Below are 17,106 nucleotides of genomic sequence, written 5' to 3'. Positions count from 1 at the left end.
TTCTATCTTAAAGGTTCTCCAGTTAAACGCATATTAAAGATACAGTATTTTCTTCTGTTATTTTAAGATGCACAGATCTGTTTTTGCTCCTAATCATATCTGCTCCCATAATTAACCAGGATTATGATTTTCATCAAATGTTTCACGTAAAACACTGCATTTTGGAAGTCTTTAATCTCTGTTTTCCTTATAGGTGATTTTGTAATTGCACAAATAATATAATCTGTTTTGCATTTAATTATAAATTCATGATTTAGAATTAACCTTTAACATATATGTACTGTGTAATCAACTATATTTATCACTGTTTTCAGCTTTATCCTGCGAAAAGGAATGTATACTAAATTATTAACCATCTGTCAGCCTAGAATTTTCCTAATACTGCAGTCCGTTAACTGGAACCAGTGGAATATCATACAGCTGCCTGAGTGTACTTGCCAAGTGGCTTTATTTCTGTAGATGTGTATTTTCTCAGTGACAATCTGTAAATTAAAGGCAAATTGTTTTAGAATGTATTTATTCATGGCTTATGTGTTAAATGTTTCTAATTTTAGACCCTTTACAGTAGACTCTTAAAAAACCCCCTGAAACTAGATATTAAGGATTTGATGAAATATAATAACTAAGAAGGTCCTTCTTCAAACTCTTCTAAGACTGTCCATATACTATACAATAAGATTGTACATTATTCCCAAAATGGTATTAAACCCAAAAGCAAACTTGTAGCTTACCATTTCTTAGATGTGATGGCTGCATTCATTTTCTTTTTTTTTTTTCATCTAGTAATTCAGCCAGCAAGTCTTATGTTTTTCAAAAGAAGAAGCTTTCCAGCAGAATGTAGCAGACAAACTATTTAACTTTAGCAGGGGAGCTTACAATGATCAGCTTTTATTTATTTATATAGTAGTTAGCCAGGGTATCCAAGGATCAAGGCACCACATTCCACCAAACAATTTTAGAAAACAGATACACAAAAATAATGGGATTTTTAAGGTGCCACAATTGACATAACACAAAATATTCATAAAATTATCAAAGTTCTAGTGTAGTATACAATCATTAAATGCAGTGAAATTCCTAAAACCATCATAGGAAATCCATGCGGCCTGAATGTAGGTGCAGTAACTTTAACTCAACATGTTTCACCAATCACTGGTTTCCTCAGGAGACTTGTAAATACTGCATAAACTGCCACCAGGGTGCTCAGAAGTGTTTAGAGAATCAGTAAACAAACAAAGCATGAACCAATAGGATTGCACATGGGGAGATTAGTATGTCATAGGAGGAATACAGCCTAATATATATAAGCCACTTAGCTGCTGAATAGGAAGAATTAATCCACGTTGCACGAGACACCCCTACAAAATTTTGGACCAAATAGGAGTGCTGCAATGCACTCCTAGTCGACCACTAAATTCTCCCACATGAGTAATGCACCCAGCCATTAATAGAAATATTCTACCCTTTAATCTGATATCCAAAATCCATGATACTTTATATCTATCATCTAACCTGATCCCTACCGACCCTACTCTTTTATGGGTCGCCCCCTTCTGAACCACACATAAAACTCTTTGAAGTTGTGCACACCTGATTTGCCACTGAGGAGGAAAGTAAGAGACCACCAACCCCTTCCCCCCTTTTTTTCTTCTTTTTCTTCTCTCCTTTCTCCTGCCCCATATACCTTACTTTTCACTCTCCCCTACTCTTTAAACTAAGCCATTTCCAAAAGCCCACTATGCATATACCTTATAAACTCATCTTGCTACTACTAGTCACACACCAACGATAAACCTAAACCACACTATAACTGACTCCCCAATGCTCATCCACCTCTTAGGACCCATAGATTATAGTTTATACTTCCATACCCATACATAGAAGAAATCTCCAACCAATTCTTTTGTTTAATTTACATGTTGCATCACATTGTTGGCTACACAAACCCGTAGACTGAATCAGGACTGGATCATTATATTAAAGGTTAATGCATTGTCCTACAACTAAACTTTGTATCATCTATTGTTATTATACAATTACTTTTTTAACTCTCTGGATGTTACTACTTTTTTCTAAATAAAAATCTTTATGGAAAAAAAATAAGCCACTTAAGTCAAGCAGATAAGGGAAAAACACAAATATTGGTTCGCTAAAGCTTGAAATCCAGGCCACTCTGCCCAAATGTTCAAAAACAGCTTGATTATTAGGGTTCAGTGTAGGCACACATGTCTCGTCAGAGAATCAGCTTAGATATGACCCGTCCAACTCAATGTCTGTACCAGCTGTCTACACAATGCTCCCATCATGGCGCATGGCCAAAAGGAAAAAAATGTTTGCTGCAACTGCTTATAAAGTATGACCTGGAGTCCTTCTTGAGTTTGTTAGTGTATCTAATGCTAGTCCATCTATCATTCCCCTCCTTTCAGGCTGACAATGCTGCTGTCCAAAGGTGTCCCCTGTGCTCCTTTATCCAGAGTGGGAACACTCTAATACAGGAGCTTTGTTACTGGCCAGATCACCAGGTGAGAACACAGGGGAAAAAAGTCTGAAAACAATAAACCAATGCAGCCACTACATCTAATATTTGGTAAGCTGCAATATATTACAGTTTTGGTTTTGGGTTTAATACCCCTTTATGATTTACCATAGACTATGTAGTGGAAGAGCCTGCCTTGATATTACTTAAATGGATTGTATAGGTTTGTCCTTTTTTTAACCAATGTTGTATCTTAGCATTATCTGTTTACCTGCACTATCTTAGCAGTCATTTTATACCCCAGTGAGTGCTGCTTGATTTTTCCCAGGGCAGGTTTTCTGGTGGTGACAGCAGTGGAAGTCTGTCCACCTGTAGTTTCGATTAGTGGAACGTGTGATAGGATGACAACTCAGGAGAAGAACTGTGAGACTAGGACAGAGCATTGTGAACCTATCGTCCACCTTTAACAAAAAGTGCTTGAACAATGACCATGGCAGTATTACCAGGTATTATTTTAAAGAAAGCTGTTTTAAACTGGCAATACTTCCACAGTCATTATTAAAAAATATTAAAAAATAGTTTTTAATTTTCAATATTATGTTAGAGCTTATATGATATTTTAGTGATTGGGCTCATACTTCACAGGCTTTGGCAAGAGACACTTTAAAAATGGTGTATGGTGATAAAAACAACTAATCTCTGACTACTATAACATGGAAGGTGTTGAATCATACTAATCCGACATCATGAAGACCTTCTGTGATCCATACTACTCACTTAGCTGCATAAGGATCTAAAATAAAACATTTCTTTCCAATAAAGTCCCAAGCTATAATTGATAAAAGCTCTCAGTTAGCCCAAGTATCATTTAGGCTTACAAGAATAACTAAACCCAGGAACAAAAATTATTTGGAAACTGTCAGTCTGATGGCTTCGTCATGCTCTTTATTTGTTTACTTCCTTAGGTTTTTTTTTATAAATTACTGTTATGCGTAAAGTGTTAAAAAAATACTTTTTTTAATGAAAATTTCAGCCCCTTATGAACCCTTAGTTACCTTTAATAGACATTAGTATCTCATTCGTCCTATAGTTTTCTCTTAGCACCAAAAAGCATAGTTCTAGTACATTTATAAAAGGGTCACATGGCAAAATAATATTCACACTTTTGATGAGTTATAAACTACTTTGGCTCATAGACAGAAGACCAAATTGTGGTTATGGTAATGTTAATAGCAACCTGACTTTAATTTACTGTGCTCATTATGACTAAATCACCTTGGTTTAACCAGTGGACCAAGAGGTCGCAACTCCAGAACTGATAGACAGCAGCTGTCATTTTATTGTCCCATGCCAACCCTGCCACTGTACATACAGATGTACAAGCTCCATCCATCTCAGCTCCGGGGTAGGGGGGGGTCACTTTGGCATTTTATTCTTGAGTATCTTGCCATGCAATCCTACTGGATAAGGAATGAAAGACTGCTATACCCACACAGCCTCAATCATATAAAAACAATGCCTGCATCCCTTACACCTATTTTCCTGCTCTTGACCCATAAAATTCTATGTATTTGGTACTGTAAGTTAATACTACTAGCACTATAATAGAAGTTTATGTATAATAATTATCTAATGGATTTAAAAAAAAAATTTTGATTTAACAAAGCCATGTTGTGCAGAGAGACACACAAAGGTTAGATATTCAATACCTAGAACTGATCAGTTGGTATCTAAGGAAAATAGCACTTTGCTCATGCGGTATGAATGTAGATGCTATATTCTCATAAAATGATAGAGTTAAATTACATAGACTGGAAAGTTCCACCAGGAGTGTGAATTCTGTGAAATTAATCTGTGTAAATCGCCTTTGTGCACACTGAGTGTGAATCCCGAGCCTGTGAGCTCCTGTTGTATGTGCTGACTGTTTATAGGATTAGACGTGTCAATGTTGTCTTCTCACTCAATGTGCAGTGACTGTAGGTAATGAGAACATTATAAAGTAAAGCTGTGCATTCATTAATAGGTAACTGTCTGACAGTTCAATGGCTCAGATATTCTTTTATAGTCCCTCACTTGTTTTTCTGAAAGATATAATAATCTTTCCGGACTTTTTTATTATGAGTAAAGCAATTACTTGCAAGTCCATGGGGTTTTATCAGTTAATTATATGTGCACTGTTCCATTGTAGTTTGGGTTCTGTGCTTAAAACAAAGCTTTTTAGAACTGAAAGGTGAATGTTGCATTTATATGCTTTGTTGTCATCTACAGACAACTCTAAAACAGACCGCAGAAGAAATGAAAATTTCCCCAATGGAAACAATGGATACTTCATCAGCCTGTATAAATATAACGGAACCTTATAGGAAATGACAATTATATCCATTGTTCACAATTATAACAATGGATACATTTACAGCCTGTATAAACATAATAGAAACTAATAGGAAGTGATAAATGTAGGTCAATACTACCAATGGTAACATTAGATACTTTCAACAGGCTCTAACCTAAATTGAACCTGTTGGGAAATTATAATTATAATAATAATATAATTTAATAATTATAAACAATGCTCCAAATGGTAACAATGGACACATCAACAGCCTGTATAAGCATAATAGAAACGGACATTAAATTATAAATATAGCCATTACTGCCAATGGTAACAATGGATACTTCAACAGCCTGTGTAAGCTTGGAACCTGTTGGGAAATGATAATTATATGCATTGTTCACAATGATTACAATGGATACCTCAACAACCTGTATAAGCATAATATAAACTGATAGGAAATGATAATAATAGCCATTACTCCCAATGATAATAATGGATTTATCAACAGCCTGTATAAGCATAAACAAACCTCACAGGAAATGATAGTTATATTTTACTGTTCCCATTGGAAACAATGGATACATCAACAGATTGTATAAGTGTAGCGCTACACCCTGTAGAGGCCGCTAGAAATAATTCCGGAATCTTTTCCTATTTCATCTCTTGCGGCCAGGCACACCGTATTTTTTTCCACAGCCAGGTGCACCCTTTCTTCTGCTTGTTTCTTCAATAATCAGTCTAGGGATTTTGGTTGTTTTTGGTATTTTGTTGTAGAACTTGGATAGGGAAGGAAATGTAGTGGGATACTCCAAATTCAATTAATTACAAGGAGGATTGCTTCTTTAACTGAACTGTGGAATTACTGCATGCAACTGTGTACACTCTTGAGCAAGTCTTTTTGTAGGAGTAATGGACGGTTGCTCTTCAGAACACTAGCCAGTATGCCCTTTCTGCTGACCCAGTAGCTGCCTTTCCTAGCACAGTGGGGGGTAGCCAGAGAATCAGGCCCCAAGATCCTTACTGTACTCACAAGGCCTCTGGATTGAATAGTAGCTCCTTCCAATCTTCCAGCAGCACCCTCCAGGGATCCCAGAAAGATCTCCAGGGATGGCTCCCCCTCAGTCTGCTCTTCAGAACACTCTGGTCAGCATTTAAGCTCCCGGGTCTCCCACCCGAGGCCACATGGCAGAAGGTGCTGAGGAAGGCACAGCACCCCCTCCTCAGCTGGACTCCCCTCTCCAGGACAAGACCACTTCCTGTGTGTTCTACCGAATATAAATACCCCTCTCAGCATGCATAGGGGCCCCTATACCTGTAATTGCCTGGGATTGCATCCATATTCATGCTGCTGATCTGCATGAGTCACTCCTGTTCATCCAGCAACTTCCAATATTGACTGGATACAGAGGAGCCAATACAGACAGCAGCACTTGTGAAAAACACTGGATTTCCTACCAAAATAATTTAACTGTCCTGTTAAGCAGGAAAACTGCTATGTTTTACCTAACAGCCTCTTGTTAATCAGGAGACCACAATAAGCTAACCTACAGTATCTTACAAAAGTGAGTACAACCCTCACATTTTTGTAAATATTTTAGTTTATCTTTTCATGTGACAACACTGAAGAAATGACACTTTGCTACAATGTAAAGTAGTGAGTGTACAGCTTGTATAACAGTGTAAATTTGCTGTCCCCTCAAAATAACTGAACACACAGCCATTAATGTCTAAACCGTTGGCAACAAAAGTGAGTACACCACTAAGTGAAAATGTCCAAATTGGGCCCAAAGTGTCAATATTTGTGTGGCCAACATTATTTTCCAGCACTGCCTTAACCCTCTTGGGCATGGAATTCACCAGAGCTTCATAGGTTGCCACTGGAGTCTTCTTCCACTCTTCCATGACGACATCACGGAGCTGGTGGATGTTAGAGACCTTGCCTTCCTCCACCTTTCATTTGAGGATGCCCCACAGATGATCAATAGGGTTTAGGTCTGGAGACATGCTTGGCCAGTCCATCACCTTTATCCTCAGCTTCTTTAGCAAGGCAGTGGTTGTCTTGGAGGTGTGTTTGAGTCGTTATCATGCTCTGCTTCAGTATGTCACAGTACAGTAGTGTTGGCATTCATGGTTCCCTCAATGAACTGTAGCTCTCAAGTGCCGACAGCACTCATGAAGCCCCAGTCCATGACACTCCCACCACCATGCTTGACTGAAGGCAAGACACACTTGTCTTTGTACTCCTCAGCTGGTTGCAGCCACACATGCTTGACACCATCCGAACCAAATAAATTTATCTTGGTCTAATTAGACCACAGGACATGGTTCTAGTAATTCATTTCTTTAGTCTGCTTGTCTTCAGCAAACTGGGCTTTCTTGTGCATCATCTTTAGAAGAGACTGCCTTCTGGGACGACAGCTAAGCAGACTAATTTGATGCAGTGTGCGGAGTATGGTCTGAGCACTGACAGGCAGACCCCCCCCCCCCTTCAACCTCTGCAGCAATGCTGGCAGCACTCATACATCTATTTCCCAAAGACAACCTCTGGATATGATGCTCAGCATGTGCACTCATGAATGTCCCTAAGGTGCCAACCACACTAGATAATAAATGTATGTGAGTGTTTGGTGTGAGGAGGATACTTGCCCTGGATGCTCGAGCTTGGGCATAAATTAATCACCCTTTTGCCTTTTAAGACATAAGCCAAAGACTGTCTTTCTAGACATATGAATTACCTTTCCACAGAGAATGGCCTGTTTATGAAGATGGTAAATATCATGATTGTGCTTTTAGCTGGCCAATGGCTGACCCTCACTCCATGCCATTCGTCTACTTTTCTCAGTTCAGGCAAGCACCATTGTGATAATCTATTTGAGACAACCTAAATCTAGTTATCATAACATGTGAGAATAACTGTGATGTTTATAGATTTAGATCACTGTTTAATGTTCAGTTTTATTAGCCAAAGCAACAGTCATCATCTGTACAATATAAAGAAAGAGATTCCTCTTCTCATAAGTTAACTCAACTGTTCATTTTACATCATGTGTATAGAACTTCATTACAATTATACAAGTGGGGTAGGAGGAACTCCCCTCTTTGCCTCAAATGTATCAGAGATCAAGGAGACTTAATAGATATGCTGTGTAGATGTCCAAAATAACCAGATGCAGGATGGAGATAAGTAGCACCCTACAGTATCATAGGTATTTGGTATCACTATGCCATAGGAACCATTAACATGCTTACATGGAGCCTTAGATACAGGAGCTTTTCAGCCAGCTGCACATATAGCATAGCATGTAAATTGATCACACTTTGTAGCACTTTGTCATCTGCCTACAAGACATTTGCGGATAAAACAGGTGAATTGCAATTCAGTAAGCGAAAAGCTGACATCAATTGTGAAACTCACCAAAAAAAATTGTGAATATATGGAAGAATTGATAATTGGCCAGATACCATGGGGCTTGCTCCCCTACAGTTGGGGTTTGATACGCTACTCAAAATGAAATATGGTCTTTCAGTTGTGTTAGCTTCTGAAGTGATAGGAGGGTGCAGGACCTCAGATGGAGACTAAGGTCGTTATTACAATTGTCAGTGTTGGGGATCCACTATACTAGAAGAGTCATATAATGCTTGAGGAATATGAAGAGACCTGTTGTATTGCTTGGTTGTAAAAAGAAAAATGTAGAAATTGTTTTGTTATTACAGCCTGAAATGTCACACAACTTTATACTAATGATGTCATGTGACGTGTTTTGTATACTGGTTGTACTTGTTTTGTGTGTACATCTTTTTTCAAATAGAAATTATTTGTTTAAAAACAGAAATAAAATATGTTAGGCCCCTTTCACAGGGACGATCCGATCAGATCCGCCTGTCAGTTTTTCAGGAAGACCTGATTGGATGCTCCATGCATCCCTATGGATCAGCGGATGTCAGCGGAGACATGTCCGCTGACACCTGCTGCTATCCGCATCCGATCCTGTCCATGAAATCCAGACGGATATAAACCCTATTTTCCATCCGTCCAGCAGATCGGATTGGACTGCCTATCCGTTCTCATCCGATTTCCCCATAGAGGACATCGGGGACCTGACACACGTTGGGTCTCTGCACACGCTGAGCAGAACGGACTTTGCTGATGGAGTGGACAGTGTGAAAGGACCCTTAAAGTGGTTGTAAACCTCAGACATGAAATATAAACAAAGCATATCCTTTTATTGTGTGTACTTGTCTCAATTAAAAGCACTAAGTGTCATTTCTGTCTGCTGCTTTGTTGCTCTGCTATCGGCATGCATCATTTCTGACAATTTTTCCTGACACCAAGAGAAAAATGGTGACAGGCGAGGGATCTCCAGCAGATTGACAGCCTCAGCTCTTTTCCTGTGAGCTGTGTGAAGGAGGAGTGTCTCTTTCTTCCAATCAGCTCTCAGACCTCTCCTCACTGACTCTGCAAAGTGTAACTTTAGCTCTCTGCCCCCTTTTTTCCGAACATTCAGAAAAGCTTTAAATTTTGGACTTTGAATGGATGTAGAGAAGAGAAGACAAAATAGACAGATACAACCTATGTAGGAGGATTTGTTTCATCTCTGTGTATCAAATGAGAACAGTCACTTCATTGGGTATATGTAAGGGATTACAACCACTTTAAATGAACAGTTTCCTATTTTTCTGTGCTCCAGTTTTTTACATCAATGTCATAATTTTCTATCATTAGATGTTTTGTTCCTCATTGTCAAGAAAAAATGGGAGTAGATGATGTTCACTTAGAAATGGGACTGTTCACTTTGTAAAAGTGAATGATAGTAAAAAAGGTGAATTTCCTTGGATACCCAATCATAAGTGGGGGGGGGGGGGGTTCTATCACATGATTGGTTGATTGATGTGAAGACATTTTCATCATGTTTACTAAGCTCATTACATATTCATTTTGCAAAATGTAAAGTCTGTTCCTTTAGTAAATCAACCTCAATGTCTCCACCAGTCTTTAACCACTTCCCTACCAGCGTATAGGGAAATGACGCTGGCAGGAACATTCCCTCCCTCCGGACGGACGTCATATGAAGTCCGCCCATTCTCACCACTCTCGCACGCCCCTGGGGTTGCGCAGTACGGCCATCAGGGATGAGGTGTGTCCCTCGGGATACAGCCATTCACGATTAGGGTAAAGAGCCAATGAAAATGTCTCTTTACCATGTGACCAGCTGTGTCCAATCACAGCTGATTACATGCACTGTTTTTGTGCATGGCACCTGTCACCAGCTTATCAGAGTACCCCACTACCTGTCACCAGCCCATCAGTGTACTCAAGTACCTGTCACCAGCCCATCAGAGTACCCGAGTACCTGTCACCAGCCCATCAGAGTACCCGAGTACCTGTCTCCAACCCAGAGTACCCGAGTACCTATCTGCAGACCATCAGAGTATCCAAGTACCTGTCTCTAGCCCAGAGTGCCCAAGTACTTATCTGCAGACCACCAGAGTACCTGAGTACCTGTCTCCAGCCCAGAGTACCCAAGTACCTATCTGGAGCCCATCAGAGTACCTAAGTACCTGTCTCCAGCCCATTAGATTACCCGAGTACCTATCTGCAGCCCATCAGAGTACCCGAGTACCTATCTCCAGCCCAGAGTACCTGAGTATCTGTCTCTAGCTCATCAGAGTACCTGGGTACCTGCCTCCAGCCCATCAAAGTACCCGAGTACCTCTCTGCAGCCCATCAGAGTACCCAAGTACCTGTCTCCAGCCCATTAGAGTACCTTTCTTTAACCCAGAGTACCCGAGTACCTGTCTCCAGCCCAGAGTACCCGAGTACCTTTCTGCAGACCATCAAAGTATCAAACTATCTTTCTCTAGCCCAGAGTACCCAAGTACCTATATGTAGACCATCAGAGTACCCGAGTACCTGTCTCCAGCCCATCAGAGTACCTGAGTACCTCTCTGCAGCCCATCAGAGTACCGAAGTACCTGTCTCCGGACCATTGGAGTACCTGTCTCCAGCCCAGAGTAACCGAGTACCTTTCTGCAGCCCATCAGATTACCCAAGTACCTGTCTCCAGCCCATTCAATTATCTAAGTACCTATCTGAAGCCCATCAGTGTACCTGAGTATCTGTAACCAGACCATCAGAGTAGCTGAGTATCTGTCTCCAGCCCATCAAAGAACCTGAGTACCTGTCTCCAGCCCATCAGAGTACCTCAGTACCTATCTGCAGCCCATCAGAGTACCCAAGTACCTATCTGCAGCCCAACAGAGTACCTGAGTACCTATCTGCAGCCCATGCCTCATAGAATATACCTTGGGGTGTTTGTTTTCCAAAATGGGGTCATTATGTGGGCATTTCCATTGTCCTGGTGCCCCAGGGCCTTCAAAAGTGTGATAGGTAGTCAGAAAATTAGATGTGTAATTTATGCTCCAAGAACGCCTGACGGTGCTCCATGCTTTTTGGGCCTCTCTGTGTGGCTAGGCTGTGAAAAAGTCTCACACATGTGATATCGCTATACTCAGGAGGAGTAGCAGAATGTATTTTGGCATGTAATTTGAAGTATGCATTTGCTGTGTGTGATAAATACCTTGTTATTATGACAATTTTGTGAAAACAAAAAAAAACTAATTTCCTAATTTCCCCAAGAATTTTGGAAAAAAATTACAATTTAAAAAAACTCACCATGCCTCTAAATACCTTGGATTGTCTCTTTTCCAAAAAGGGTGTTATTTGTACTGTCCTAACAGTTAGGGCCTCAAGAAATGAGATAGGCCGTCAGTACATCCGGTATGATCAGGTGTGATCGGTTTTTAATGATTTGCACCATAGCTTGTACCTTTCACGCAGACTAAATAATATCCACAAATTTAGGTTATTTTTTACCAAAGGATTGAGACAGTATAAATTGTGGCCTAATTTTATGAACAAAAATTACTTATTTGCAAAATTTTATAATAGAAATAAGAAAAGTGTTTTTTTTCAAAAGTTACACTTTTTTTTACTTATTTCGCAAAAAATAAAAAACCCAGTGGTGATTACAAACCACCAAAAGAAAGTTCTACTTTTCTACTTGTGTGGGAAAAAAAAGTGAAACAAATTTTGTCTGGGTACAGTGTTGCATGTAATTGTCATTCAAAGTGTGAGAGCACAAAAAACTAAAAATTGGCACCTAAAATTAAGAATTGTTTAGTTTGGGCTAAACTTTATAAATAGCAGTCTTAGTGCCGGTTCACACTACTTCGAACTTGTCAGGCAACTTGGTCGCCTGACAAGTTGTGCTCCATTCTGTGCTATGGGAACCGTTCTAATTGGAGCGACTCAAGTAATTCCGACTTAGAAAAAGGTTCCTACACGACTTTTGTCCGAAGTCGGAGCGACTTGCATTGACTTCCATTATGTGAAGTCCGTGCAAGTCACGCCGAAGTCGCGGTTCACGGCGACTTCACAGGTCGCCCCCGAAGTCGTGTTGCCATAGTGTGAACCGACTCTTATTGGTAATAGCATAACTCAAATAAAATATAAATAAAACTTGTTCATATTGATACATTTTTGCCTTCTTGTTTTCATTTGACCAGTAATATTTTGCTATATTTTTCTACCCAGGAATATAAATTTGATCGATTTGTTGAAGATGGAAAGGAGAAAACTACATTCTACAAAAAGGACAAAAAGCTAAAAACTTTCCTGATGCCATTTGGTTCCGGAAACTCCAAATGTCCTGGACGTTTCTTTGCCCTGAGTGAAATCAAGCTGTACCTTGTGGTTCTCCTGGATTACCTGGATATGGAGATAGCGGAAGACAAATTTGTTGGTTTAGATAATAGTCGCGCAGGACTTGGAATCCTTCTCCCCGATTCTGATATTGATTTTCGCTTCAGGCATCGGAAATGTGACACTTCATAAACCTATATCTTTATTTTATTGCATTATTATTCTTTGAACAACCCTATTTAACTACATTACTCTCAGAGGTGTGTGGGCATGTCCTGGGAATACTTCTTAATGTGTTTTATGTTAGAACAATGTCTGCTACAATAGGAGTAATAGATGTGGCCCATTTGGGGTCTTAGGGTGTGGTTTCTGCTAGGATTTATGATTGCATTACTGCTTTATTGGAAAACTACAATCAGTAATCTGTATGGCTGTAACAATGACTTCTTATCAGGCCTACTACAGAGCGGCAGAATCATGCATTTAATCAAGTATGATCATTCAGCATCCCAATCATGAAATTATTGTTTGCTTTGATTACTTAGCAGGTCTGATTGGTGGCTGTTGTCAAAGTTTATTACATGGGGCAGTTTTTCTGCTAAATATTGGAGCTTTTTCATCAAGTGATAACCAAATTTGTAGCTTAGTTCCAGCATATAGGACCTTAAAGGGTAACTCCACTTTCGTGGGGGGAAAAATAGCAAATAAAACAAAAACAATATAGCGTATACAATTGTGACACAAATCATATTGTAATTAAATATTATTAAAAATGACCTTTCCTTTTCAATCTGCAGCTGTTGTAATTTTCTGCAAATGCAATGCAATATGGCTACCTGGAGCTGTTCTGTACACAGAATGTATACTGACCACACACCAGAAACATCATTTCCTGCTTGTGTGATTGGCTCACCAATTTTCCCAGGAGTCTGTCTAAGATACAAGTCAGATTTCTGGCATCCCCTGCAACAAAAATGTCATTTTTGGTGAGATACTCCCAATAGGAACACGTCTAAAGGGATGCAGACCCAGCAGCTTTTCTCACTAGTGCCCTGCAGCTGCCACAGCTGGTTGATAATTATGACACCACTCCCATTAGACCCACCCAGCACAGGAGCACAGAGGAACAAACAATGATTTCTTCAGAATAACAAAAGGTAGGAATCTGCAACAAAGTTTGGTATAATCCTTGCAATGTACAGAGATCACCCAGAGGGGAATGTTTTTTTCTCAGCAAAAGTGGAGTTATGCTTTAAGGCTCCATGCACACTGGGTTTAAAAAAAAAAAAAAAAAAAAAGCCAGTTCCCTTAGCAGAAAAAACACTCTCATAGAGCAGTTTTGTACACAGTTTAGGAGAGTTTTGCGTTTTTTGCCAGAAAGCTCCAATCAAAAATGCAAACAAGAAGGGTTTTTTTTTCTTGCCTCTAAACGCTGAGCTCAAAATATGCCTATAATTGTCCTAATGTGCATGGACACATAGAATAACATTGAGCTGCTTCTACAGGCAGAACAAAAAAATCCTGTAGAGTTAAGCCAGTGTGCATGCAGTCTTATAATCATTGTTGTACAGACTATCCATACACAGCGCTGCAACAAAAGAACAAGAGGCAATGATAAAAAAGGTTTCCTCTCATGCTAGTCACAAACATGAAAATCTCAAATGTAAAGCTAGCCATACATTCAAAAATGTATTTTGTTCGAACAAAATAACAGAGTGGGCAACTACATGGCAAATGAGGTTTAATGTGGAGAAATGTAAGGTATTGCACTTGGGGACTAAAAACATAAAAGCAAAATACGTGTTAGGGAGGGAATCTCTGGGGGAATCAAGAATGGAGAAAGATTTGGGAGTCTTAGTAGAGGATAGACTAAGCAGAAGCATGCAATGTCAAGCTGCAGCTGCCAAAGCCGGCAGAATATTAGCATGCATAAGGAAGGGGATATATTCCAGAGATAAAACTATAATCCTACCACTTTATAAAACTCTGGTCCGACCACATCTGGAGTACTCTGTCCAGTTTTAGTCGCAAATCCTCAGAAAGGATGTGCTGAAACTGGAGAGAGTCCAGAGAAGGGCAACTAAACTAATTAGGGGATTGGAAGACCTTAAGTATGAGGAGCGTTTACAAGCGCTTGATTTATTCTCCCTAGAGAGGAGACTCCTGAGAGGAGACATGATAGCGATTTACAAATACCTCAATGGTGATCTCAGCATAGAAAAAAAACGATTAATCTCAGGCTACAAAAGGGTTTTTTTACAGTAAGGGCAATAAGATTGTGGAACTCTCTTCCACAAATGGTGGTAACTGCAGGGAGTATGGCTTCTTTTAAAAGACTCTTGGACGTACATCTCAAAGATAAAAACATTCAGGGGTATGGGAAATGAATACGTCCACACACACCACACGGGTTTAACTGGATGGACTATTGTCTTTATTCAACCTCAACTACTATGTAACTATGTTCTGAGAGATTCCTTCATCTGCATTAAACAGGGAATGGAGGAATCTCCCTTGCTGGCTATTGTATTCAACAGCCAACAGGATCTGTGGTTGCTGAACCCCCGAACAGTAACGGCATCTGGCTGGAAGCAGTCATTGTCCACCTATTCATTTTCTTCCCAGCTCATTTGGCAATAGTCAATTGCTGAGCCTGAGCTCCTAACTAATTTTTGGACTAAAGGCTTAATATAAATCTGTGCAGACATGTAGGTGTAGTGATTCAGGGTGTCTCAGCATAGGAAGTAAGTTGTTTTCTAGAAGTTTCTTGGTTTACTCAAAATTGTTATATTATATAATTATTGACTTCAGGTCCTTGTATAATCCATTTATGCCAATAAAGAACAAATTCAAATCCTGCATTCTTTTTTTTTGCAAGATGCATTTTCCTACATATGCTCCATGTGCCAAAACTGGGCTGTTACCAATTTTTTTTTTTCAGGATCCTATCAGAGCAACTCCTACCTAAAGAGCATTCTGATTGGCCAGTGATATTGTACAAAAACTCTTGTTTTGCTCCATCAAAAAAAAAAAAAAAAAAGAAAAAAGTCAATATTCATGTACTATAAAGTTTTTTTTAAAAAAGTTGACACATAAAGTGAAGTAATCAGAAAAATATGTTTTGCCATTTAGTACTATAAATGGTGTTCATTTATCAATACATGTTTTTTTTTTTCATTTTTCATATATGCATGTGATAAAATTAAACCTGTTGTATTTTTTTTTTTTTAAATTAATGTAATGATAAGATTTTATCATTTAAAACTGCTAAACTAGGAAAAAGATTTTTCCTTACAATTGTGGATATTGATGAATGAAAAACAAAAAAAATATATTAATTTGAGATTACATTTCATTACAGTATAGTGAAGCATGGAGCATCATACTGTACCATTTAATCATGCCAGCAATAAACAAATGAGGATCGCATCCCTAGAATGTGGGATGGCTGTAGAATGTGGGATGGCTTTAAAGTGCAAATTAGGTAAATATGTTAAAGCACAAAGTTGTAATGTTTTTTTTTTTTTTTTTTTAAAGCAGCCACAGCCAGTCCCCTGGCAGCATGTTGCAGAGGAGGGCCCTTGCTTTGTATGTGTAAGCAGTGGTTTTAAGAAAAAAATATAAAAATGAAATATATATAACATAAATAAAATAAAGTGAACATGACTGGCTGACAGTGTGAATCTCTGGGGTGAACATAACCAGCATAGTTAGATCTCTATTGAGAAATAATTGTTAGATATCTCTTTTTTTTCCTATGTGTGTATATCAAGCTCTGCAATTTTTTCTCAACCCAAAAAAAAAAAAAATGCCCAGAATCAAGCTATTTAACTGATGTAAAGTGAAAATTCAGCTGAGCTTTAATACATTTGGAGCAGCCAAGAACCTCTTGCACTAATTTTATGTGTACACTGGTGATGCAATACACAGCTGTTAGGTGCTTCTGAGTTTGTTAGATCAAAATTTCACTATATTGCTCTTGCGTGCTTGAATGCCTATGTGTGCACAAGCCCATTGGAGGTGAACAAGCTATGCTCTTCAGTGTATAAATACTGTATATATAATATACAGTGCTACTATATTTTTATAAATTATATCATGCAGATATTCCTATGCATATGTCCTCTTTAAAAAAAAATCACACAAAATCAATTAAGTGCTCAAAGTTTCATAATAAAGTAGCAAACAAAAGTGTCCAGTTCATCAAATAAATAACCTGAGCTGCTGTTCATTCAACAATTAAGTGCTTGCATGATTCCATTAACAAAGTGCTCCACAACACTCAGTGGGTTTATTTACTAAAACTGGAGAGTGCACAATCTGGTGCAGCTGTGCATGGTAGCCAATCAGCTTCTAGCTTGTTCAATTTAGCTTTGACAAAAACAAACAAACTGGAAGCTGATTGGTTTCTATGTAGAGCTGCACCATATCTTGCACTCTCCAGTTTTAGTAAATCAACTTTGTGTCTGCTAAAGCACTCTGGGGTTGATTTACTAAAACTAAAACAAATCAGCTTCCAGGTTTTATTGTCAAAGCTTAAAGTGGTTGGAAAGGCTGAAGGTTTTTTTATGTAGCAATATCTCAAGGCCTGGG

At 38.9% G+C, this 17,106-nt stretch overlaps 1 protein-coding gene across 1 annotated transcript in view; it reads left to right on the top strand.

Annotated features, from left to right (window-relative positions):
* CYP7B1 (cytochrome P450 family 7 subfamily B member 1) overlaps nt 1-13,173 on the top strand; it is a 350,457-nt gene extending 337,284 nt beyond the window's left edge. The window contains exon 6 of the mRNA XM_082259746.1: nt 12,406-13,173. Coding sequence (XP_082115872.1) covers nt 12,406-12,705 — 300 coding nt within the window. The 3' untranslated portion in view covers nt 12,706-13,173. The remainder of the gene's footprint in view (nt 1-12,405) is intronic.
* Nucleotides 13,174-17,106: the final 3,933 nt, after the last annotated feature.

Source organism: Pelophylax lessonae, assembly GCF_965119305.1.
Source record: "Pelophylax lessonae genome assembly, chromosome: 5".
NCBI lineage: Eukaryota > Metazoa > Chordata > Amphibia > Anura > Ranidae > Pelophylax > Pelophylax lessonae.
Note: the sequence above shows the minus strand (reverse complement) of the source record. Positions and strands in the feature narration are given on the sequence as shown.